A 25,411-nucleotide genomic window follows, 5' to 3' on the forward strand; every position below is an offset into this window, starting at 1 on the left:
GCCGCTCCGCGGCATGTGGGATCCTCCCGGACCGGGGCACGAACCTGTGTCCCCTGCATCGGCAGGCGTACTCTCAACCGCTGCGCCACCAGGGAAGCCCCAACACAGCTCTTTGTAAAAACAAACAAACAAACAAAACAAAACGCGCACTAAAGTGAGTTTCCACTTGAAGAAATAAATCCCCAACACGGGCAACGTTAGCAGCCCAGTTCCTTGCCATTGTAATAACTGATGAGGCAGGTGTTCCGAAGAAAAAGCAGAGCATCTCTTTCTAATCCTGACAGACATCCTCCCCTGTTCACTGATCCTTTATCTTGGAGTGAAGACCTGCATGGGGAAGTCAATTTCTGGTGTGTCCTTGATAAGAATGCATCTTTCCAGGGGTAACGGAGGGGACAAGATCTCTTTAGCAGACACTGTTTGTGAACCCGCACCCAGTTTCTCTGTACCTTTGAAACTGGGAAAAGTGTGTGTGCCCCTGACAATCATGTTCAGCAAATGCACTGAAAGCAGAAGCAGTCACTAATAGAGAGGGACAGTCAGCAATTAACATCCTGACGGTGAGAGAGACCCTGTGATGACAGGTGCCGGGAATGAACACGGATGGCACGCGGGGCGGGCCACGCTTTCGTGCCTGTGTGCGTATGTGTGCTCGAGGTGAGTGCCTTGAAGGAGCTGGTTTTCCTCCGTCTCCTGGAGAAGAAATACAGATTGGGCCTCCTCTCAAATCCCCCACGCCTGACCTAGATTACTCTTTTACCTTTAATCTCTTTAAGACTTGCGCAGAGGCTACCTTGTAATAAAATGACTCTAGATTTATATCACCCATGGATGACAGTTCTATCTCCCCCAATAGGCTGTAAAATCCTCCAAGTCCGAGTCATCTCTTTTGCTCTTCACTCATCCATCATATAAAAACTTCCAACAGTGTAGAAGGGAGTGAAATAAAAAATAATTGTCTTCCACCCTCGCTCCCCCACTGTTAAGTTTGTCGCATCTCCCATAAAAGTTTGTGGGTGAACTTTTGTGTTATTCAATGTTCAATCCAAAGAGCAAAACTTAGAAGACATATGGATTGATACACAGAATTTTAAATCAGTTCCAGTTCAGGTCAGTAGACAAATAATTACAATAATCACATAATAAGGGAGTGTTGTGGACATTCCAAGGCAGATATGATCACTCACACCCCGTCCACCTCCTGGGGCTTCGGCGAGCACTGAATTTGGGTAGCAGAAGCTGTTACCCAGCGTAAGCCTGGCGAGTCCAGCTCTGTCTCTAACATGCTGGCTACTCCCTGGCCAACTGACTCCATCTCTCTGGGTCTCAGTTTCCTCTCCTACAAAATGGGAAGGTGTTCTCTCTGGTCCTTGAATCTAGGACCTTCAAGCTGATCATCGAGTAATGATAAATTCAAACAGGTATGACACAGCCAAAGTCCGAAATGTGTGTATCAGGAAGAAAATCACAGAGACAATCAAGGTAACAGAGTACCAGCAGAATACGGATGCAAATTAGTATGGAGCAGCTATTATTATTCTTCTTTTTACCAAATTCCTGAGCTATATTTCATAGGAAAATCCACGTCTTGTTTTACCACAGAGATGCACCGAGCAATATCCACCAATTCTGAAGTTATCTTAGGACACATCAGCAACCCTTCAGAAGTAGAAACAAGCCACCCACGTTCAGTCATTTCTCAGCAATGCACATGGCCTGCTCAACAGGCTCAGAGGGCTTGGGAATATTTTTCCAATGCTGAGAGTCACAGATAAGTTCAATAACATTCAGTAGCTATATGGTCACAAGTGAAGTGACCAGACAACATGTGAATTCTCATATGCCACCTTGGTGACAACTAGCTGCCTACCAGGGAAGGTGTCTTCCTGCTGGTCAGTCCACATGTGTTGTTCTGTTCTGTAAGGCTCTGACCAGGAGCACAGATAAATACCCAGAGAAGGGAGGGAGTAGGGAGAGAGGGAAAAGGTGCCGAGAGTGCGGGGAGGATGCAGCCACTGTTAAACCTGCATTCGGCAATCTGACTGCAAGATAAAAGCAGCAAAGATACTAATGATGGCCGAAAATCCTTGTTCTAGGGCAAAGCTGGGAAAAGGGAAGTGGCATTCACAAGTGTCTTTGCCGAACGTTCCCGCCTCTTCTCTCAGAGACGGGAAAGACGGAGATGAAGAGAACAAACCCCGGGTTAGAGAGACATGGGTTCGGCCACTACTAGACAATTATCTAATCAGTTCTGAGGCTCCATTTAGAAAGAGACAGAACAAGGCAATACACGCGTTGTGCTCGTTATTACTATCCTGTGAAAATGTGGGTTTCCGTGGGCTAGCGCCTGTTAAAGACAGGATCCTTAAAAAACGATAACAAGTCAAACTGAGAAATCACGCCGTGGTAAAGGAGCCATGCCTTACCTGGAAAGAATTCATGCAGCGGAGGGAGGGAGGCAACGTGGCATTGCTCCTTGACAATATCAACAGCAGCTCCAAGCAGGTTGCAGAGGGCAGGGTGAGGCAGTGGACACTGACGTCACTTTCCCATGCGCTGGTGAGCCTGAAACACACCAATATGTGCAACTTCATCATTGCATCCGGTCAGACGTATTTCAAAAATCTGATGTGAGGAGAAAACTTTTGGTTGTGGGAGAGAAAGAGTGATGTACAAGAAATAGAAATAAAACGGTTATACTAAAAATTCACAGAGAACATGTACAAGACATTTTTAGAGTGTTTTTTGATAGAAAACAGAGGGATTAGGCAATTTTTTTCAGGCCAACAGCTCATACTCCAAGTTTAAGAGTTGTATAAAATGCAGTCTCATTTGTGAGGGACCTGTTGGGGTGGGGGGTTAATAGCTAACACATCAAACGCTTCCTTTGTTCTACGCCCTGTTCCACATGTAGTAATCTTGTTCAACCCCCAGATAGCTATGAAATGGAACTACTGTTATCCCATTCTCCAGATGTGGAAATTCTTTCTGACCTGGATATGCCCCATGAAATACCTGATTCTGTTTTTTTTTTTTTCCAGACTTCTAAAAAGTGATAGAATCCTTTTATCAATAATCCTTATAAAAGCCCCTGTTCATAATACAAACGAGAGTGAAGCCGCTCTCTTGGAAAGGAAGGGTTGGCGGGAGACCCCCGTCATCTTCCAGAGAGGCCAGTGAAGCAGCTCTGTTACTTCCTGTGGGACCTACTCGAAAATCCTCTCACCAGGGACATGAGGGAATGGAGGGCTAGGAAAGTAAAGAGACCTGTCTGAGATGAGGCAGATGTTTAGAAAACGCTGTGGCTGGCTCTGAATCCTGGTTTCCTGACTTCCCCTCTAGTGCTTAAAGTAAAGGGAAAAATCAAGAAAGCATTAGGAGAATACAACGTACTGAGAAGAGCACGGGTCTTACGCTATCAACTCTTCCATTTACTTGAGTACTTCCTGCCTGTGCCCCTACCAAAGTGTCTCTTATCACTGTCCTAAGTTTGAAAGAGTAATATATGTGTTTTTTAAATATATTTTTTCTCTTAAAAATACACGTTTGCCTCTCCTTAAACCTCTCTCTGTAAAGGTACCTTTAACCGAATCAGTGGTGACTTCTGCAAGTTGAGAGAGCATCAGTGGTTGAGGGCATAAGGGATTTAACACTTTCTATGACGAGCCATAGCAGATGCTTTAGCGGTGTGGTCCACCAGGTTACCTAGGCTGATACATCTCTGATGTGTGGTGGGGAGTTAACTCTGCAGCATTTGCCCACTAGCTGGACTGAGATAGGACACTGTCCACTTTCCTAAAAAAATGGTCTATTTCAGCAGGTGCACAGCTGAATGTTTTTCTGTGTTTTAAAAAATTACTCTTTTCTATTGATTGGCTAAGTTATTCTTTCTGCTTTTACCAAGTATATAACATTCCCAACATTTCACTGGCATGGAAGTAAAAATCTTGCTGTCTTTGGTAAAAGTCAAGTGTCGCACTAGCGCGGTGGCTTCAAGCTCATCCTCCCCTCCCCCTTCCTTAGGACCCACAACCACATGGTTACTTTCCATTCCCCGAACTGCAATATACTACACATGCTGTGTCTTGCTCATACAGTCTTCTGGGCCTAGAAGGCTGTTATCCTTACTGGTGAACTTCTGTTCATCCTGCAAGGACCACTTAGGTAACAGTTCTTAGAGACATCCTCCTGTTTCCCTTATGAGAATTAACTACCGGCTTAATACCGTACTTGTAGCTATTACAATCCTTAACCACCACCCTCCTTGCATTCTTATCTGGGCTGTGTCTGCATCTCTGACTCATCCTAGATGAGACATGAGCAACCATGGCAGGCCTGTGGATTCCTCTAACTCTACAGCTAGTGTGGAAATAAAGATAAGGTTGGTGTTGTTGTTCCTCAAATACACCCAGGTATTGACTTTCTTAGTGGCTAAAAGCAATAGTGATTTTTCACTTTTATTGTATGTTCAATCAACAACTTAAGTTTTCAGAATTGATACCGCCTGCCCTATCACCCACAATAGGGCTGACTAAAGCTATTTTCATTCTGAAATTATTTTCAGTGTCTTGAAAAGGTATTTGCTTTTTCTGAATTGGATCTCTTGCCTCAACAAGAGGAGGCCTGGAGCGTGAATCCTTGGGGACTCATCTGTGAAACCCCCAAACCTAACCCTGGCTCATCATGCCACGGACCGTCAGCAAGGGTGTCCCCCAAGACAAAGGGAACACCGCAACCTGGACCGGGGCTGCTGCAGCTCATAGTGAAGGGTCCTGCCAATCAGAGATCAACTGAAGCCACTTTCACTTTTCATCATTTTCTTCTCTTTTGGAAGTAATCATATTTGCAAGAGAAAGAGGAAATGGTGAATTATACAAATAAATCGTTTCAGAACAGAGTTATATCTTGGCTTATGGCTATAACATGCTCTCCATATTGAATGCTTAAATTTGACAAGTCTCAGGCCTTAGGTTGCTTCTGACTATCATCTCATCCAGATGGCGGGCCAGGCACTCTATTGACGGTTGTTGTGTCTAATCCTATAGCAGCCCTGAAAGGCAGGCATGTTCATCCCATTTTGAAGTTGAGGAAACCAGAGGTCAGAGAGTTTAAGTGATGGTCCAGCATCACGCAGCTGGTGGGTGATGGGGCCAGGATTCACTCAAGCGAGCCCGAATTCAAAGCCTTGCTCTCTCCCCATCGTACCACACTGATCTCTGAAGACATCGTAAGTAGCATTATCCTCTCCAAACAAACCACAAGTAGGACCTTAGTAAAGGAATCTGCCAATGCCTGTTTCTTCTGCATTTTAACTCTTTAGCTCGTAAAAGATAGAGTTAAGAGTATCTTCATTTTTCTGTAGGAAATTATTTTATCCTTTCTAAGCTGCTACTTTATTACATATATATATTCTAAAACTTGAATAAGAAAGGTGGTAAGATGGACATGGGAAAATACACCTATGTAACAGTAAGCGAAAATAGCTCTACAGTGAGAAAAAAACTTAGGAGGCAACACAAATGTAAACGGTTATTTCCACGAGAGGAATATAATAACCTGTTTCTTACATTTTCTTCTTTCTTATTTTCCAAGTGTTATTTTTTATAATCAGAAACAAGTTAATGTTATGATGTTGATGTGATCTGTGGTACAGACAAAGGAATGTTTAAATGCTGTTTAAAGGTATCAACATGCTGCTAAGTGGCTATGGTGTGACCTATCAAAAAGGACACTCAAATAGAAAATAACATACATTAGCACTGCCTTGTCACTCACCAGCAAGTGATCTTGGATAAGCCAAGTTTCCTCATAAGATCTTGGAGTTTATACATAACCTAACCAATGTATCAAACCACCAACATTTACATAAAAAGGACATTCATTCCACAAATGATAACCATAGTCACAAAGAAAAAATACAATTATTAGTTATACATGTTAATTAGTCATGTTTCTCTGTAACTATAAGTATGTGTATGGCATGTAAATCCAAAACTAGCATTTTCAATCCAATCTTAAAGTATTCTGTGATTTAACAATTTTTATCTCTACTGAAGCTCAGAAAGGTGAAGAACGTTGTACTGATCACATAGTAAGTGATGGAGAAGAAACTCAAGCATGTTCCTCTCCATCTAAATCTCATTCTTTTCTTGCTATATCATAAACAGAGCAAAAGCATAGTAGATGTTTTTAAATAAATTTTATCCAAAAAAATAGAGAAGCCCAAGGGCAAATAATGGGATAAATTTTATTTATTTTTTTGCTTTACATGAATTTTATTATTAGAGTTTGAAAGCAGATATATCTAATATTTATCAAGTTTTGTAATGAGAGAAGAAAATTTTACTTACTCTGATCTAAATCCTATCTCCTGAGTCCTCTTTGGGATAAATTTTAGATATCTCAGAACATGTCATGTTTTAATACTTTGAACAGCCTTATTTTTTATTTTTATTTGCGGTATGCGGGCCTCTCACTGCTGTGGCCTCTCCCGTTGCGGAACACAGGCTCTGGACGCACAGGCTCAGCGGCCATGGCTCACGGGCCCAGCCGCTCCGCAGCATGTGGGATCTTCCCGGACCGGGGCACGAACCCGTGTCCCCTGCATCAGCAGGCGGACTCTCAACCACTGCGACACCAGGGAAGCCCTGAACAGCCTTATTTTTGACATCAGACAATCCAGCTGGACCTAATATGGCTCTCAAATCCTAATATTCATCCTATCCTTTTTTTTTTTTTTTTTTCTCAGTACACATTTCATTTGCCCAGGACTTATTTTTTTAGTGCTAAGATTTATAAATTTTCTTTACAATTTTAATTGCATAAAACATTACTTTAATCACATGAAACATCCATATCTGTGGAGAAAGAGAGAAAGTAATACATGAAAAATGAAAATAGCTGTTTTGGAAAGCTAGAGCTATGGGCAGGTTTTCCCCAAAACTTCAGTTAATGTTTTTAATTTTTTTTTTTTTTAATTTAGGAAGAAAGAAATGAGAACAGGAAGGAAAGAGGGAGAAAATTCAGTTTATCTTAATATAAATACCAAACTCATTATGTATTATTTAGGGCATGTGTTGTTTAAGCCAGAGCTGATACTTGAGACTATCCACCCATAGCTCAAATATCAATACAAATTTCTGTTAATGATATAAACATTTTAAGAAATAGGATTCTCATATGGGCCTCCCTGGTGGCGCAGTGGTTGGGAGTCCGCCTGCCGATGCAGGGGATACGGGTTCGTGCCCCGGTCTGGGAGGATCCCACATGCCGCGTAGCGGCTGGGCCCGTGAGCCGCGTAGCGGCTGGGCCTGTGAGCCGTGGCCGCTGAGCTTGTGCGTCCGGCAACGGGAAAGGCCACGACAGTGAGAGGCCCACATATCGCAAAAAAAAAAAAAAAAGAAATAGGATTCTCATAATCCAGAATCTGGATTATTTCTGATATTTCCTACAAAGACATCATAGACCTAAATCACATTAGACCTATAAAATCAACAAGATACTTCAAACAGAATAATGAACTAAATATCAATTGAAACCTATTTCTGTGATTTTTAAAGCACTGGGAGAGGAAAAGCCTTCCTAGGAGACCAGAGCTGTCAGCCAGGTGACCTTAGTCTAAGAGACCAAATGTGAGCAGAGGACACACCATCTTTATTTCTAAACTTCTGCCTTGACAAAATTCCCTAGAGAAGCAGCTATGGCCTATCTATTTTTAAAGAGGCAATGAGAAGGAAAAAAAAGTCATTTTCCATCACTTCTAACAAAAGTAGTGAAACTGAGAATGAATCAAACACCAATCAATATTAAGAAAAGAACCTAAGAAAATAGAAAGGTGATACAGTCTTCTAGGAAACATAGAGGTCATTTAATGTAACAAAGGCAAAAACAACAAATAAAGATCATATAACACCTCTGCCAAAAATTACAATTATATCAAAAGAGTCCAACACACTGTAATACGCTATAAAACAGCTCAATTTGAAAATATTTAACTTAAATCTCATGTTTCTCATATTTTAGTAGTTGACTTGGACACTTGAGTCCTAGAAAGACCTAAAAAAGCAAACAGGCTTTATTAATGATGTTGAAATATAATATTGTTTATACCTGTAGATTATTAAAATTCAATTTCAAAGCTTTAACAATGATAACCTCATTAATGTAAGCTGTCAAAATACCAAATCAGGCAAATGACCAAAACTTAATGCTAGAATCATTAAAAACATACAACCATTTAACACATAATTTGGACAAAGAGTCAAAATGTTTTAAATTCTTATATTGTCAAGAACACAAAATTCTGCAACAACTAAATGTACTGGCATATCTGTTATGATAAGCTGTATTAACTCCATCATATTTAAATATTTAAAAAGTACTAATTCATAAAAATAGAACTTGAAAAATGCACATACCAACTACTGCTTATAAATTTCAAAATAAGGTCCATTAAGTGATAAACAGTATTTCTTTAAAATTACAGTGTTTTCTTTGAAAATCACAGGAAAAAAATGAGCTTTTTAGATCACAAATGTCAAAACAGTTCTTCAACTCTCTTTGAATTAAAGGGCTCTTGAGAGAAGAGATTTTGGTACACAATTCCTGAAAGCTATGGCTTTCAAACTTTGCTCCTAAGACCTATAGGCTTATCAAGAGAGAGATATAAACTTCTTTCTCTCTCCCATGTATCAGAAAGCACCAGGAAAATGGTTCTGCTTAAATAAGATACCAACAAGGCAATCTCAAAATTAAGTGTATTAATTCATGCCAAAAAATAATAAGAGATTTTGCTTTTTGTAAATGACTGTAATATTGCAAGATACCAGTTGTTGAGAACATCGGACTGGCATTATCCTTATCACTAAAGAAGAGAACTGACCCTACGAACATGCCTGCCAGAAACTTCATAAATAGAAGTAATATCATTAGAGATGTCATAATTTAAAGAAGTCCATCTAAAGAGGCCAGTTAGTCCTTCAGATTTTTTAAAACTTTTTGGTGTAGAAAATGTCAAGTATACAAAAGGATATTTGGAAGAAAACAAATTTAAAAACTTATACCATATTCAAAATTAAAGTCAAGATGTGTTAATGGCATAAGTGTAAAAAACAAATCTATAAAAAAGAATCTTTCCAGAAAGATTCTTTATGGAAATCTTTCCATAAGCCATAAGGGATTTATTTTTTTTTAATGGTATTGTTAATAAACAAAAATCTTTAAAAATCACAGGCAGAGGGCAGAAACCATTGTGATAGAAAGAACTACTACATATTTATAAAAGGAGGACAAAGGATACAAATTCATTTTTTAAAAGGCTTTCAAGTAGTGATTTCCAAACCATTTGAAAGTCACGGGTTTCCGTGATAATATGATTAAAACTATGAAGTCTCTCCCTACAACGGTGTTTTTTAATGTTTAATTTTTATTTTCATTTTTTGCGGTACGCGGGCCTCTCTCTGTTGTGGCCTCTCCCACTGCGGAGCACAGGTTCCGGACGCGCAGGCTCAGCGTCCATGGCTCACGGGCCCAGCCGCTCCGCGGCACGTGGGATCTTCCTGGACAGGGGCACGAATCCATGCCCCCTGCATCAGCAGGCGAACTCTCAACCACTGCGCCACCAGTGGAAGCCCTCAAAGGTGTTTATTTATACAAAGAAAAGTTTGCACAGAATTTTGATTGTTTCTCAGACCACCGAATTCCCCAAGCCCATTCACGCCCTCCTTTCATATATACATGGAATCACACAATATGAACTTATTTTTCCTGGCTTCTTTTACTTAGCATAACGTTTTTAAGATTCATGGACCTCAGCAAAAGAACCACTGTTTTTTAGGTCAAAATCTGATTTCTAACTTACCATATTTGATAACATATTTTAAAAGTTCCAACTAATTATATATCATAGTATTTGTGTTAGCATATTTTAGTAAGTATAACCAGTTAGAAAAAACTTTTGAAGCATTTTAAAGAGAAAGTCTCCTGGCTCACATTTGTATCTCAATCCATTACCAGAGGAAGTCAGTTGAAAAGGAGACTGAGAAATGCATTTCCAATCCTTTAGCCACTTTCCTGAGTAACTGAAGTCAATGTATGAGGCTGGGATGTAATAAATTAGGTCCACTCTGATGACATTCTCATAAATAAACCTCACACTGGGGCTCCCTAGCTTCCCTGTCCCATCAGGTGCCACCGCAGCCAACACGTCCATTGATCAACACTACCTACTCTGTCCCACAGTTTAAGTCCTTTGCCAACGTGGATGGAAAAGTGCTTATGATGCATGAAGTACAAAGCAATGGATTAAGACTTCTTTTATTATTTCCTAGACCTGGTATATTTCCTAGACCTGGTATAACAAACAGGTTATCTTCATTTCTCAATTCAAATCGGTTGGCAGTGACCGTGTTGAGATGCCCAGTGAAAACACATTTGGTCTCAGCAGAGAAGAGAGAGATGATCTATCCGAGCTGTATCAGCCCATGGCTTCAGAAGGGGTGTTTCCTGGTGGTTTGCACCATCCACCCCTCCTCTCCCCTGCCTTTACTGAATACCGTCATCTTCAGCGTCCCTGGCTACTCTTTATAACTCTTCCTAAGTCCACACTCAGATGGCCTTCTCTTGAAAATCCAGACACTCTTCCTTCACAAGAGGGCAGCTGGCAATGGTGTAACTCATTTAGATGAATCAGGCCTGGCCAGTCTTGGTATCCCAGCTATTAGTAACTGGACTGCATGACCCTACATCACAAGTGGCTCTCTCTGATTCATCAGAAGATACATCCTGATGACTAAAAATTCTGTCCCTCTATGAGGAGAGATGAGAATCCAAATGTCAAGATCACTAACTTACACATGTCAAAGTAACTCTGGTAACGTGAAAGCCCAGATGGCCACACCCATTTCAGGTAAGGTCAGAGAATCAATTTCCAAGTTACCTTGCATAGAGAAAATTCACTTCTACCAACTTAAATTCAATTCCCCTGTAACAATTTGATTCTTCTGTACCTTAATAAAATGAATATAAACCATAAGATCTACCAGGTCAGGCCAGAGTCTCCTAAATTTTATATCTATCATTTACCCATTAGCAGACCCTAAAGAGATGTGATTATGGAGACAGGCAAGTATAAAAGTAGCCAAAGTTCTATTCAAAGGTTTTATGGATTAAGAAGTATCCCCTAGGTGAGCACCTTGAGTCAAAGAGGGAAATGTTTGACTAAATTTTTCCAAGGCAGAAAGAGATCTTGTTAAATGAAAGCTTTTGGAACCTGAGAGCAATTTCACTGAAAACCCCAAAGGCCACAATTTTTTTTTAAATTATTAAATATATAGTTTCCCTTTCCTTGCCACCATACCCTTGAAATGAGCTATCTCTGATAACTGGCTTTCACTATTCTACATTCTGTTCATTTTGGAGAGGCTATTCTCAATATTTGGGACCAAAGTATGAAAAAGACACTGAAAATGTGGGTAATCATCCCTGTATAAATGTGTGTGTAAGTGGGGGTGGGAATGGGGTATTAAATGTGGGATACTCAAGAAATGAGTATTCTAGAAAGGTTTTCAAGTTACTCTCAGGAAATGATGAAAGGCAGTTAAGCACCTGAATTTACTGACATTAGGGGAGATACAAAAGCTAACTTGTCTTTTTTTTTTTTAACAGCAATACAACACAATGTGAATAGAAAAATGTTGCCATCCTCCGAACAAATTTATACTATAATAAGAAATTATTTGTGAATGTTAAAATGAGGAAAGCTTGCATTTTTTAGCCTAAGAAATAGGAAGAGAGCAACACAATGCTTCTTGATGGTCCAACCAGAAAAGCTTTTGTTTAATACTTTACTTTAAAATAACAAAAATATTTCATTTTTAACCAAAGTATTTTTTGTTAAATTATTATCACTTTTTACTTATTTTTTATTTTATATTGGGGTATAGCTGATTTACAATGTTGTATTAGTTTCAGGTGTACAGCAAAGTGGCTCAGTTATACATATACCAATATCCATTCCTTTTACGATTCCTTTCCCATTTAGGTTATTACAGAATACTGAGTAGAGTTCCCTGTGCTATACAGTTGTTGATTGTCTATTTTGTATATAGTAGTGTGTATATGTTAAACCCAAACTCCTATTTATCCCTCCCCATAACCTTTCTCCTTTGGTAACCATAAGTTTGTTTTCTACATGTTTTCTGTGAGTCTCTTTCTGTTTTGTAAATAAGTACATTTGTATCATCTTTTTAGATTTCACATATAAGTGATATCATATGATATTTGTCTCTTCTCTGTCTGACTTACTTCACTTAGTATGATAATCTCTAAGTCCATCCATGTTGCTGCAAATGGCCATTATTTCATTCTTTTTAATGGCTGAGTAATATTCTATTGTATATATGCACCACATCTTCTTTATCCACTCCTCTGTCAATGGACATTTAGGCTGCTTCCATGTCCTGGCTATTGTAAATAGTGCTGCTATGAACATTGGGGTGCATATATCTTTTCGAATTATGGTTTTCTCCAGATATATGCCCAGGAGTGGGATTGCTGGATCATATGGTAACTCTATTTTTAGTTTTTTAAGGAACCTCCATACTGTTCTCCATAGTGGCTGCACCAATTTTTATTCCCACCAACAGTGAAGGAGGGTTCCCTTTTCTCCACACAGTCTCTGGCATTTATTGTTTGCAGACTTTTTGATGAAGGTCATTCTGACCGGGGTGAAGTGACACCTCACTGTAGTTTTGATTTGCATTTCTCTAATAATTAGTGATGTTGAGCATCTTTTCATATGCCTCTTGGCCACCTATATGTCTTCTCTGGAGAAATGTCTATTTAGATCTTCTGCCCATTTTTTTTTAACATCTTTATTGGAGTATAAATGCTTTACAATGGTGTGTTAGTTTCTCCTTTATAACAAAGTGAATCCATTTTACATATAAATATGTTCCCATATCTCTTCCCTCTTGCATCTCCCTCCCTCCCACCCTCCCAACCCACCCCGCTAGGTGGTCACAAAGCACCGAGCTGATCTCCCTGTGCTATGCGGCTGTTTCCCACTAGCTAAATATTTTACGTTTGGTAGTGTATATATGTCCATACCACTCTCTCACTTTGTCACAGCTTCCCCTTCCCCTTCGTCATATCCTCAAGTACATTCTCTAGTAGATCTGTGTCTTTATTCCTGTCTTACCACTAGGTTCTTCGTGATATTTTCTTTTCTTAAATTCCATATATATGTGTTAGCATACGGTATTTGTCTTTCTCCTTCTGACTTACTTCACTCTTTATGACAGACTCTAGGTCCATCCACCTCATTACAAGTACCTCAATTTCATTTCTTTTTATGGCTGAGTAATATTCCATTGTATATATGTGCCACATCTTCTTTATCCATTCATCCGATGATGGACACATAGGTTGTTTCTGTCGATGGACATTTAGGTTGCTTCCATGTCCTGGCTATTGTAAATAGTGCTGCAATGAACAGTGGGGTGCATGTACCTTTTTGAATTACGCTTTTCTCAGGGTATATGCCCAGTAGTGGGATTGCTGCGTCATACGGTAGTTCTACTTTTAGTTTTTTGAGGAATCTCCATACTGTTCTCCACAGTGGGTGTATCGACTTACATTCCCACCAACAGTGCAAGAGGGTTCCCTTTTTTCCACAACCTCTCTAGCACTTATTGTTTGTAGATTTTTTGATGATGGCCATTCTGACTGGTGTGAGGAAACACCTCACAGTAGTTTTGATTTGCATTTCTCTAATGATTAGTGATGTAGAGCATTCTTTTATGTTTTTTGGCAATCTGTATATCTTCTCTGGAGAAATGTCTACTTAGGTCTTCTGCCCATTTTTGGATTGCGTTGTTTGTTTTCCAGCATTTATTGTTTCTAGAATTTTTGATGATGGCCATTCAGACTAGTGTGAGATGATATCTCATTGAAGTTTTAATTTGCATTTCTCTAATGATTCATGATGTTGAGCATTCTTTCATGTGTTTGTTGGCAGTCTGTATATCTTCTTTGGAGAAATGTCTATTTAGGTCTTCTGCCCATTTCTGGATTGGGTTGTTTGTTTTTTTTGTTATTGGGCTGCATGAGATGCTTGTAAAGTTTGGAGATTAATCCTTTGTCAGTTGCTTCATTTGCAAATATTTCCTCCCATTCTGAGTGTTGTCTTTTGGTCTTGTTTATGGTTTCCTTTGCTTTGCAAAAGCCTTTGTGGTTTCATTAGGTCCCATTTGTTTATTTTTGTTTTTCTTTCCATTTCTCTAGGAGGTGGGTCAAAAAGGATCTTGCTGTGATTTATGTCACAGAGTGTTCTGCCTATGTTTTCCTCTAAGAGTTTGATAGTGTCTGGCTTTACATTTAGGTCTTTAATCCATTTTGACCTTATTTTTGTGTATGGTGTTAGGGAGTGTTCTAATCTCATACTTTTACATGTACCTGTCCAGTTTTCCCAACACCACTTACTGAAGAGGCTGTCCTTTCTCCACTGTACATTCCTGCCTTCCTTATCAAAGATAAGGTGACCATATGTGCGTGGGTTTATCTCTGGGCTTTCTATCCTGTTCCATTGATCTATATTTCTTTTCTTGTGCCAGTACCATACTGTCTTGATTACTGTAGCTTTGTAGTATAGTCTGAAGTCAGGCAGCCTGATTCCTCCAGCTCCATTTTTTGTTCTCAAGATTGCTTTGGCTATTCGGGGTCTTTTGTGTTTCCATACAAATTGTGAAATTTTTTGTTCTAGTTCTGTGAAAAATGCCAGTGGTAGTTTGATAGGGATTGCATTGAATCTATAGATTGCTTTGGGTAGTAGAGTCATTTTCACAATGTTGATTCTTCCAATCCAAGAACATGGTATATCTCTCCATCTGTTTGTATCATCTTTAATTTCTTTCATCAGTGTCTTATAATTTTCTGCATACAGGTCTTTTGTCTCCTTAGGTAGGATTGTTCCTTGATATTTTATTCTTTTTGTTGCAACAGTAAATGGGAGTGTTTTCTTGATTTCACTCTCAGATTTTTCATCATTAGTGTATAGGAATGCCAGAGATTTCTGTGCATTAATTTTGTGTCCTGCTCCTTTACCAAATTCATTGATTAGCTCTAGTAGTTTTCTGATAGCATCTTTAGGATTCTCTATGTATAGAATCATGTCATCTGCAAACAGTGACAGCTTTACTTCTTCTTTTCTGATTTGGATTCCTTTTATTTCCTTTTCTTCTCTGATTGCTTTGGCTAAGACTTCCAAAACTATGTTGAATGAGACTGGGCAACCTTGTCTTGTTCCAGATCTTAGTGGAAATGCTTTCAGTTTTTCACCATTGAGGACGATGTTGGCTGTGGGTTTGTCATATATGGCCTTTATTATGTTGAGGAAAGTTCCCTCTATGCCTACTTTCTGCCGGGTTTTTACCATAAATGGGTGTTGAATTTTGTCGAAAGCTTTCTCTGCATCTATTGAGATGATCATATGGTTTTTCTCCTTCAATTTGTTAATATGGTGAATCATGTAGATTGATTTGTGTATACTGAAGAATCCTTGCATTCCTGGGATAAATCCCACTTGATCATGGTGTATGATCCACTTAATCTGCTGCTGGATTCTGTTTGCTAGTACTTTGTTGAGGATTTTTGCATCTATGTTCATCAGTGATATTCACCTGTAGTTTTCTTTCTTTGTGACATCCTTATCTGGTTTTGGTATCAGGGTGATGGTGGCCTCGTAGAATGAGTTTGGGAGTGTTCCTCCCTCTGCTATATTTTGGAAGAGTTTGAGAAGGATAGGTGTTAGCTCTTCTCTAAATGTTTGATAGAATTCGCCTGTGAAGCCATCTGGTCCTGGGCTTTTGTTTGCTGGAAGATTTTTAATCACAGTTTCAATTTCAGTGCTTGTGATTGGTCTGTTCATATTTTCTATTTCTTCCTGATTCAGTCTTGGCAGGTTGTGCATTTCTAAAAATTTGTCCATTTCTTCCAGGTTGTCCATTTTATTGGCATAGAATTGCTTGTAGTAATCTCTCATGATCCTTTGTATTTCTGCAGTGTCAGTTGTTACTTCTCCTTTTTCATTTCTGATTCTATTGATTTGAGTCTTCTCCCTTTTTTTCTTGATGAGTCTGGCTAATGGTTTATCTATTTTGTTTATCTTCTCAAAGAACAAGCTTTTAGTTTTATTGATCTTTGCTATAGTTTCCTTCATTGCTTTTACATTTATTTCTGATCCGATCTTTATGATTTCTTTCTTTCTGCTAACTTTGGGGTTTTTTTGTTCTTCTTTCTCTAATTGTTTTAGGTGCAAGGTTAGGTTGTTTATTTGAGATGTTTCCTGTTTCTTAAGGTAGGACTGTATTGCTATAAACTTCCCTCTTAGAACTGCTTTTGCTGCATCCCATAGGTTTTGGGTCGTCATGTCTCCATTGTCATTTGTTTCTAGGTATTTTTTTATTTCCTCTTTGATTTCTTCAGTGATCACTTCGTTATTAAATAGTGTATTGTTTAGCCTCCATTCGTTTGTATTTTTTACAGATCTTTTCCTGTAATTGATATCTAGTTTCATAGCGTTGTGGTCAGAAAAGATACTTGATACAATTTCAATTTTCTTAAATTTACCAAGGCTTGATTTGTGACCCATGATATGATCTATCCTGGAGAATGTTCCATGAGCACTTGAGAAAAATGTGTATTCTGTTCTTTTTGGATGGAATGTCCTATAAATATTAATTAAGTCCATCTTGTTTAATGTATCATTTAAAGCTTGTGTTTCCTTATTTATTTTCATTTTGGATGATCTGTCCATTGGTGAATGTGGGGTATTAAAGTCCCTTACGATGAATGGGTTACTGTCGATTTCCCCTTTTATGGCTGTTAGTATTTGCCTTATGTATTGAGGTGCTCCTATGTTGGGTGCATAAACATTTACAATCTTCTTCTTGGATTGATTCGTTGATCATTATGTAGTGTCCTTCTTTGTCTCTTGTAATAGTCTATTTTAAAGTCTATTTCGTCTGATATGAGAATTGCTACTCCAGCTTTCTTTTGGTTTCCATTTGCATGGAATATCTTTTTCCATCCCCTTACTTTCAGTCTGTATGTGTCTCTAGGTCTGAAGTGGGTCTCTTGTAGACAGCATATATATGGGTCTTGTTTTTGTATCCATTCAGCCAGTCTGTGTTTTTTTGGTGGGAGCATTTAAGCCATTTACCTTTAAGGTAATTATCGATATGTATGTTCCTATTCCCATTTTCTTAATTATTTTGGGTTTGTTATTGTAGGTCTTTTCCTTCACTTGTGTTTCTTGACTAGAGAAATTCATTTAGCATTTGTTGTAAAGCTGGTTTGGTGGTGCTGAACTCTCTCAGCTTTTGCCTGTCTGTAAAGGTTTTAATTTCTCCATCAAATCTGAATGAGATCCTTGCTGGGTAGCGTAATCTTGGTTGTAGGTTATTCTCCTTCATCACTTTAAATATGTCCTGCCACTCCCTTCTGGCTTGCAGAGTTTCTGCTGAAAGATCAGCTGTTAACCTTATGGGGATTCCCTTGTGTGTTATTTGTTGTTTTCCCCTTGCTGCTTTTACGATGTTTTCTTTGTATTTAGTGTTTGACAGTTTGATTAATATGTGTCTTGGCATGTTTCTCCTTGGATTTATCCTGTATGGGATTCTCTGTGCTTCCTGGACTTGACCAACTATTTCCTTTCCCATATTAGGGAAGTTTTCAACTATAATGTCTTCAAATATTTTCTCAGTCCCTTTCTTTTTCTCTTCTTCTTCTGGAAACCCTATTATTCGAATGTTGGTGCATTTAATGTTGTCCCAGTGGTCTCTGAGACTGTCCTCAGTTCTTTTCATTCTTTATTCTGCTCTGCAGTAGTTATTTCCACTATTTTATCTTCCAGGTCCCTTATCCATTCTTCTGCCTCAGTTATTCTGCTATTTATCCCATCTAATTTTAATTTTATTTTTCATTTCATTTATTGTGTTGTTCATCATTGTCTGTTTCATCTTTATTTCTTCTAGGTCCTTGTTAACTGCTTCTTGCATTTTGTCCAAGATTTTGGATTCTTTACTATCATTATTCTGAATTCTTTTTCAGGAAGACTGACTGTTTCCTCTTCATTTGTTAGGTCTGGTGGGTTTTTATCTTGCTCCCTCATCTGCTCTGTGTTTTTCTGTCTTCTCATTTTGCTTATCTTACTGTGTTTGGGGTCAGGCTGCAGGTTCGTAGTTCCTGTTGTTTTTGGTGTCTGTCCCCAGTGGCTAAATTTGGTGCAGTGGGTTGTGTAGGCTTCCTGGTGGAGTGGACTAGTGCCTGTGTTCTGGTGGATGAGGCTGGATCTTGCCTTTCTGGTGGGCAGGTCCACATCTGGTGGTGTGTTTTGGGGTGTCTGTGGACTTATTATGATTTTAGGCAGCCTCTCTGCTAATGGGTGGGGTTATGTTCCTGTCTTGCTAGTCGTTTGGCATAGGGTGTCCAGCACTGTAGCTTGCAGGTCGTTGAGTGAAGCTGGGTGCTGGTGTTGAGACGGAGATCTCTGGGAGATTTTCGCCATTTGATATTATGTAGAGCTGGGAGGTCTCTTGTGGACCAGCGTCCTCAAGTTGGCTCTCCCGCCTCAGAGGCACAGGACTGACTCCTGGCTGCAGCACTAAGAGCCTTTCATCCACACCGCTCAGAATAAAAGGGAGAAAACGAAGAAAAGAAAGGAAGAAAGAAAAAAAGGAAGCAAGGAAGGAAGGAAGGAAGGAAAGAAAGAGGATAAAATAAAATAAAGTAAGATAAAATAAAATAAAGTCCTTAAAATAAAATTAAGAAAAAATTTTTTTAAAAAAGAAAAGGAAAAAAAACAAAAAACGGACAGATAGAACCCTAGGACAAATGGTGAAAGAAAAGCTATACAGAGAAAATCTCACACAGAAGCATACACATACACACTCACAAAAAGAGGAAAAGGGGAAAAAATAATAAATCTTGCTCTCAAATTCCACCTCCTCAATTTGGGATGATTCGTTGTCTATTCATGTATCCCACAGATGCAGGGTACATCAAGTTGATTGTGAAGCTTTAATCCACTGCTTCTGAGGCTGCTGGGAGAGATTTCCCTTTCTCTTCTTTGTTCGCACAGCTCCCAGGGGCTCAGCTTTGGATTTGGCTCTACCTCTGCGCGTAGGTCGCCGGAGGGCATCTGTTCTTTGCTCAGACAGGACTGGATTAAAGGAGCAGCTGCTTCGGGGGCTCTGGCCCACTCAGGCCGGGGGTAGGGAGCGGTGCAGATGTGGGGCGAGCCTGCAGCAGCAGCGGCTGGCAGGACGTTGCACCAGCCTGAGGTGCGCCGTGCGTTCTCCCGGGGAAGTTGTCCCTGGATCCTGGGACACTGGCAGTGGCGGGCTGCACAGGCTCCCCGGAAGGGAGGTGTGGATAGTGACCTGTGCTCACACACAGGCTTCTTTGGTGGCTGCAGCAGCAGCCTTAGCATCTCATGCCCGTCGCTGGTGTCCGCGCTGTTAGCCGTGGCTTGAGCCCGTGTCTGGAGCTCCTTTAAGCAGCGCTCTTAATCCCCTCTCCTCGCGCACCAGGAAACAAAGAGGGAAGAAAACGTCTCTCGCCTCTTCAGCAGCTCCAGACTTTTCCCCAGACTCCCTCCCCGCTAGCCGTGGCCCAATAACCCCCTGCAGGCTGTGACACGCCGCCAACCCCAGTCCACTCCCCGCGCTCCGACCGAAGCCCGAGCCTCAGCTCGCAGCCCCGTCCGCCCCGGCGGGTGAGCAGACAAGCCTCTCGGGCTGGTGAGTGCCAGTCGGCAGTGATCCTCTGTGTGGAAATCTCTCCGCTTTGCCCTCCGCGCCCCTGTGGCTGCGCTCTCCTCCGCGGCTCCGTAGCTCCCCCGCTCTGCCACCCGCAGTCTCTGCCCGCGAAGGGGCTTCTAGTGTGTGGAAACCTTTCCTCCTTCGCAGCTCCCTCCCACTGGTGCAGGTCCCGTCCCTATTCTTTTGTCTCTGTTTATTCTTTTTTCTTGTGCCCTACCCAGGTACGTGGGGAGTTTCTTGCCTTTTGGGAGGTCTGAGGTCTTCTGCCAGCGTTCAGTAGGTGTTCTGTAGGAGCAGTTCCAAGTATAGATGTATTTCTGGTGTATCTGTGGAGAGAAAGGTGATCTCCGCGTCTTACTCTTCCGCCATCTTCCCCTGCCCATTGTTTGACTGAGTTGTTTGTTTGATATTGAACTGCATAAGCTGTTCATGTATTTTGGAGATTAATCCCTTGTCGGTCACTTTGTTTGAAAATATTTTCTCCTATTCTGTGGGTTGTGTTTTCGTTTTGTTTATGGTTTCCTTTGCTGTGCAAAAGCCTTTAAGTTTAATTAGGTCCCATTTGTTTATTTTAGGGGTTTTTGTTAACTTATTCATACAAACTTTCGAAACCTGTAAACTTGCTTTAGTTAGTGAAAGAAACATATATTTTCAGTGAAAGTATACTTTTGATACCTAAGTTTATCTCTTATTAACATCCGAAGCATCATCTTCAAATCTTCTTTCTAATTACTTACAACATTGAATTTTAGAAACTCGCAAAAGTAAGTCACTACTTCAAAATATGAAACCCCCCAAAATGAAGACCTAAATGACGACTGCAGATCTACACTGACATGGAAAGACAGTCACACTATTTTGACAAGTTAAAAACGAAGCAAAAGAAGAATAAAGAACAATAATATAGCTAAAATTAATTTATATAAAACTAAATCTTCTAACCATATCTTTTTGTGTAATGTACATAAAGAGGTATATACAAGGAAGAGTGCCAAAATATTAATAGCAGTTTCCTACGGGGACTGAAATGATAAGAATTCTGCTTGCTCTCCTGTACTATATTTTCCTGTATTGTTTCAAATGTTTACAATGAATGTGACTATTTTGGTGATCATATAAAAAGTCAAGCTGGGCTTCCCTGGTGGTGCAGTGGTTGAGAATCCGCCTGCCGATGCAGGGGACACGGGTTCGTGCCCCGGTACGGGAAGATCCCACATGCCGTGGAGCGGCTGGGCCTGTGAGCCATGGCCGCTGAGCCTGTGCTCCGCAACGGGAGAGGCCACAACAGTGAGAGGCCCGCGTAACAACAACAACAAAAAAAGTCAAGCTATTTTCATTTTGAAAATATATGAAATGAAACCTCTTTGAATGTTTAAAATATATATTAACATTACATAAAGTAAAATTAGTTTTTATGCAAGAAATCAACCAAATCATCTTACAAGTACTTTAAACCTTTAACTTAAAAATTTACTGAAACTAACCTTATCAGCCATCTTTTCCATGAAAAAAAGTACTTGAGATGGTAAATTTGGAATCCAAGATTTTCATCACTGTCAGTGATGTCATTCAAGTTGCTCTAGACATTAAAAATCTGTTGCCTGCAAATTGACAAACTTGGTGGTTGCTATTAACAGCATTTTTTGCTTAGAAAACAAAGAATACAAAATAAATATACAAATGACTGACTGCTTGAGGTGACTTGAGCAGGTATATTATGTATTATTAGGAGATGTGAATAAAACTAGGGAGATAGGGCTTCCCTGGTGGTGCAGTGGTTGAGAGTCCGCCTGCCGATGCAGGGGACATGGGTTTGTGCCCTGGTCCAGGAAGGTCCCACATGCCGTGGAGCGGCTGGGCCCGTGAGCCATGGCCACTGAGCCTGTGCGTCCGGAGCCTGTGCTCCGCAAAGGAAGAGGCCACAACAGTGAGAGGTCTGCATACCGCCAAAAAAAAAAAAAAGAAAAGAAAAAACTAGGGAGACTTTTTTTTTTAAGTGCCAGGAACAAAAAGCTTGCATCCAAGGAACATAAGGCAAAATTATTTCAGGTAATTTCCATGAACTCGGAACAAGGTAAAAGCCCATGAGAGTTGCTTTTGCACTTTGCCAAAATAAACAAGAGAGTGTGGTTTCTTCGGAAAGTCAGTGTCCAACCTCGCAATCAACCTAGCATCCGTTCGTCTTTTTGTTATGTCCAATAAAATCATAACAGCCAATCTGCCTGGTGCTATGATCCCATTAGGTTGTGTTACCTAAGCAGAGCCAGCTTAAGTCTAATCAGACCAAACAGCTGTTTTAACAGTTGGGTTTCTCCAAAATTAAAATATTCTATTCCTGACAGTGCCTAGCAACTCAACTGTTAACACAGCTGCTTAAGTTGGAGAGTTAAAACCAAGTGTACATACAGTCTTCCTCCCACATCTGCAACTGCTTTGAGATTCTTCCAGAATAGAAGTTCCTAAACTTAAGTGCATTTTGACATTTCCCCGACCTGTTTAAATTTTCATGCTTGTACTGCCTCTACCTCTGGACTTCAGCCAACATTTCTGCCATCAGCCTCTCTCTTGGTGTTTGCCTTCTGTCACCTCCATACACTGCACCATAATTGCCAGCTGGTGGTTCTGTGCTTCCCTCCTTAGAAATATCATCTGTGTGTTTCACACCCTTATTCTTCTCTTTATTGTCTCAGAATCAGAGGTGGAAACTCAGAAGTTCCCAGATTCCACTAAGTGATATACTACTTCCAGTGACTTACATTAGTACTATTAAAGTTAATTGTTGAAGCAAGATCCTTAAAGATAATCCAAAATTGCTCACTGGCTACAGGTTTTCATTTGTGGCCAGTTCATACACGTCTTCAAAATTCTGCATTTGTCACCATGATCTCACTCAGATGTATCTGTTTGTCCAATTCTTTTTACTCATTCTTTAGCACAGAAACCTATCCACCAACAGTCATATTATCAACAGTAAGTTTTATCTGTCTATCCATCTCTCTACCTTACCTTTCTATCCATGGATTCATCCATTTATCCGCCCACTTTCTCATCTTAAAATTTCTGCCAGCTGGACTGGACACACCCAAGCTAAATTGACTCTGATAAGCTCTTAACATCTGCAAAAGATCTTGCCCCTGGTTTTGTAACATTTGCTTTCTCCCCTCACAATGTCCTCATTCCCCATAATTGTACTGCATCACAGATATTTTAAAATCTGAACTCCCAGTGTCTGTCTGAGAACAGATTCACTGCAGTACCCAGACTCATCAAACCAGAAGACACCTACGAAGAAGCTGAGCAAGTTTCACAACTGCAAAATTTTTCCTGCGGCAGCTTCGGCTCTTCCGCTGGGTTACGTACGAGTGATTTGGGCACATTAACCTTGGAAACAACCTCTCTCCTATGTCCCACTTCTCAGCATGGGAGGGCAGAAGTCAAAGACTTGAACAAGTGCAGATGCCATAAATGAAAAGGGCTCACAGACCTAGTATCAGGTGACACTGTCCGGGGGCAACTTGACTCCGATGGAGACACTGGAGTGCTCTGGGAAACAGGACTCTTGGGCTGGAAGCCATTTCAATAAGTCATGCCACACCCTAAATTACCGGCATAGTAGAGCTGGTAATTTAGTTAAAGGAGACTTTGAAATACTGGCTCCGCTGTCACTATCCCATTCCCGTCACATCAGTGCTGAAGACACTAGCCCCAAAGTTCCTGCACTTTATTTCTGAGTCAGTCTGCAGAACAGGATTCATTCTCCCAGCTTATGGTATTGTTAGGATCAGTTTTGCTTTCCAGGGCTAAACATAGAAAAGTTTTCATTTTTAATAAGAGCTTAGATAAATAACTCTAAATCCCAAAGGGCCTCATTAAAGCAGCCTCATAAAAGTTTCACACTTGCATATGAGTTAAAAAAAAAAAAAACAAAAAACTGTCTACCTAGCGGTTCGAGCTCCCGCTGACTTCTCTAGCCTTGGGGAAGTCATTGTTGAAATTCATGTCTTGCTATTTCAGACGATTTAAAGCAGTCTATTATGATAAGTCACCATGAAATACACCAAATGAAAGACACTGTTCAAACAAAAATCTCAATTTTAAAATACACAAAATACACACAACGCACTCATCCGTATGTTTAAACAGCGTTAAGGTTCTGGTACGGTACTCATCTAGCCACATATTTTATCCTCAGAGCCTACGATGCAAAAACGTATTTTGTATGAGGTGATTCGTTTTCCCTTTCTTTTCTTTAGGAGGTCATTTCAACACATTCTGACTCTACCCTGGAGAATTAAAGCCTAGGCAGGAAAGTTCCAACAAAATTGGAAACTAAATCAGTTGGAATAACAAGAACATAAGTAGTGGGCAATGTTAACATTTTATCATCTCTCTTACCAGACCTGGAATGATCCAGACTGACACGGGATACATTTAAAAGGTGAGAAAGTGGTTGGAAACAGAACAGAATCTCATAGGTTCAAACAATGAAACACCAGAAATGGCTCCTTAAAAATGCTTCCGTACCTAGCACATCACCTTGCAACATGATAAGTGTTTAATAAATATTTGCTAAATGAATTTTTAAAAATCATTTCCTGCCATTTTTATTCCATTACAGGACTATCATCCTCAGTACTTCTCAGACCTTGGAATCAGTGATCAGGAATCTTAACCCAATTCTAAAAGTTTGTTATATTTCAACAATAGATCCCCAAGAGTAGAAACCTGAGAGGAATTAAACCCCCCTGCAATATTCCTAACATGTGACTATACGGTCTTGGTTTGGATATCTCCAGTAACAGGGACACTCACTGCAAAGAAGTTCTTTAAGTGAAATCTCTTCACAACCGGAGCCCTTCAGAAAATATCTGACATCTAACTCTTCCTCCTAACTTTTCTCTAACCTAAACATTCCCCATTTCCTTGTATCATATAGATGAGTCTCATTACCATTCTAGTTTTTTAACTTGGTGACCATTTATGAAAATAGCCCTACCACAATCTTCATCTTCAGTGCAGAATGAAAGTTTGCATAGTATCTCTTATGTTATCATACACTTTCAATATATCAGTTCATTTAATCTCCATAATAACATTGAAAATGGGGTTTCATTACACTCATTTTACGGACAAGCAGGCTGAAGTTCAAGAGTTTAAATGACATGCACATGATCTCACAAAAGAAGCAGGACTCAACTCCAGTTCCTCCAACTCCCAAGTGTTTTCCATTACTCTTTTGAGCCTCAGTCTTTTCAGCTGTAAAATAGGGGTAATAATATTGGCCCTTTTAACCGCAAAGGTTTCTTGTGAATATCAAATGAGATAATATATGAAAAAAAAAGCATAAAAGGCAGGTTTTTATCACTAAGATAATTCATATGTAGATAAATTCTGCTGTTTCAAGTATTTAAGGTCCAAGTCACAGGTGATGTGAATGTTATTGTTCTTTGTTTCCAAAATTCAAAGCATATGGCACCTAAATGATCCAGGAGTATTAGGAGACTCAGTCCTATAAAGATGTAGGAAAGTCACTCATCTTTTGGAGTTCTGAATTCAACTAAGAAAGTATTTTCCTAACAATTAAATATCAA

General features: G+C 39.9%; 1 protein-coding gene across 1 annotated transcript in view; it reads right to left on the reverse strand.

Annotated features, from left to right (window-relative positions):
• Positions 1-2,018: 2,018 nt before the first annotated feature.
• The window catches only part of UBE3D (ubiquitin protein ligase E3D), a 101,924-nt gene continuing 78,531 nt past the window's right edge, over positions 2,019-25,411 (reverse strand). Inside the window, exons 9-11 of the mRNA XM_007445892.1 lie at positions 14,505-14,517; positions 2,427-2,565; positions 2,019-2,042 (exon numbers count right to left, since the gene is read on the reverse strand). Coding sequence (XP_007445954.1) covers positions 2,019-2,042; positions 2,427-2,565; positions 14,505-14,517 — 176 coding nt within the window. The remainder of the gene's footprint in view (positions 2,043-2,426; positions 2,566-14,504; positions 14,518-25,411) is intronic.

The sequence above is a fragment of the Lipotes vexillifer genome, unplaced genomic scaffold (assembly GCF_000442215.2).
Source record: "Lipotes vexillifer unplaced genomic scaffold, Lipotes_vexillifer_v1.1 scaffold413, whole genome shotgun sequence".
Classification (NCBI taxonomy): Eukaryota; Metazoa; Chordata; class Mammalia; order Artiodactyla; family Lipotidae; genus Lipotes; species Lipotes vexillifer.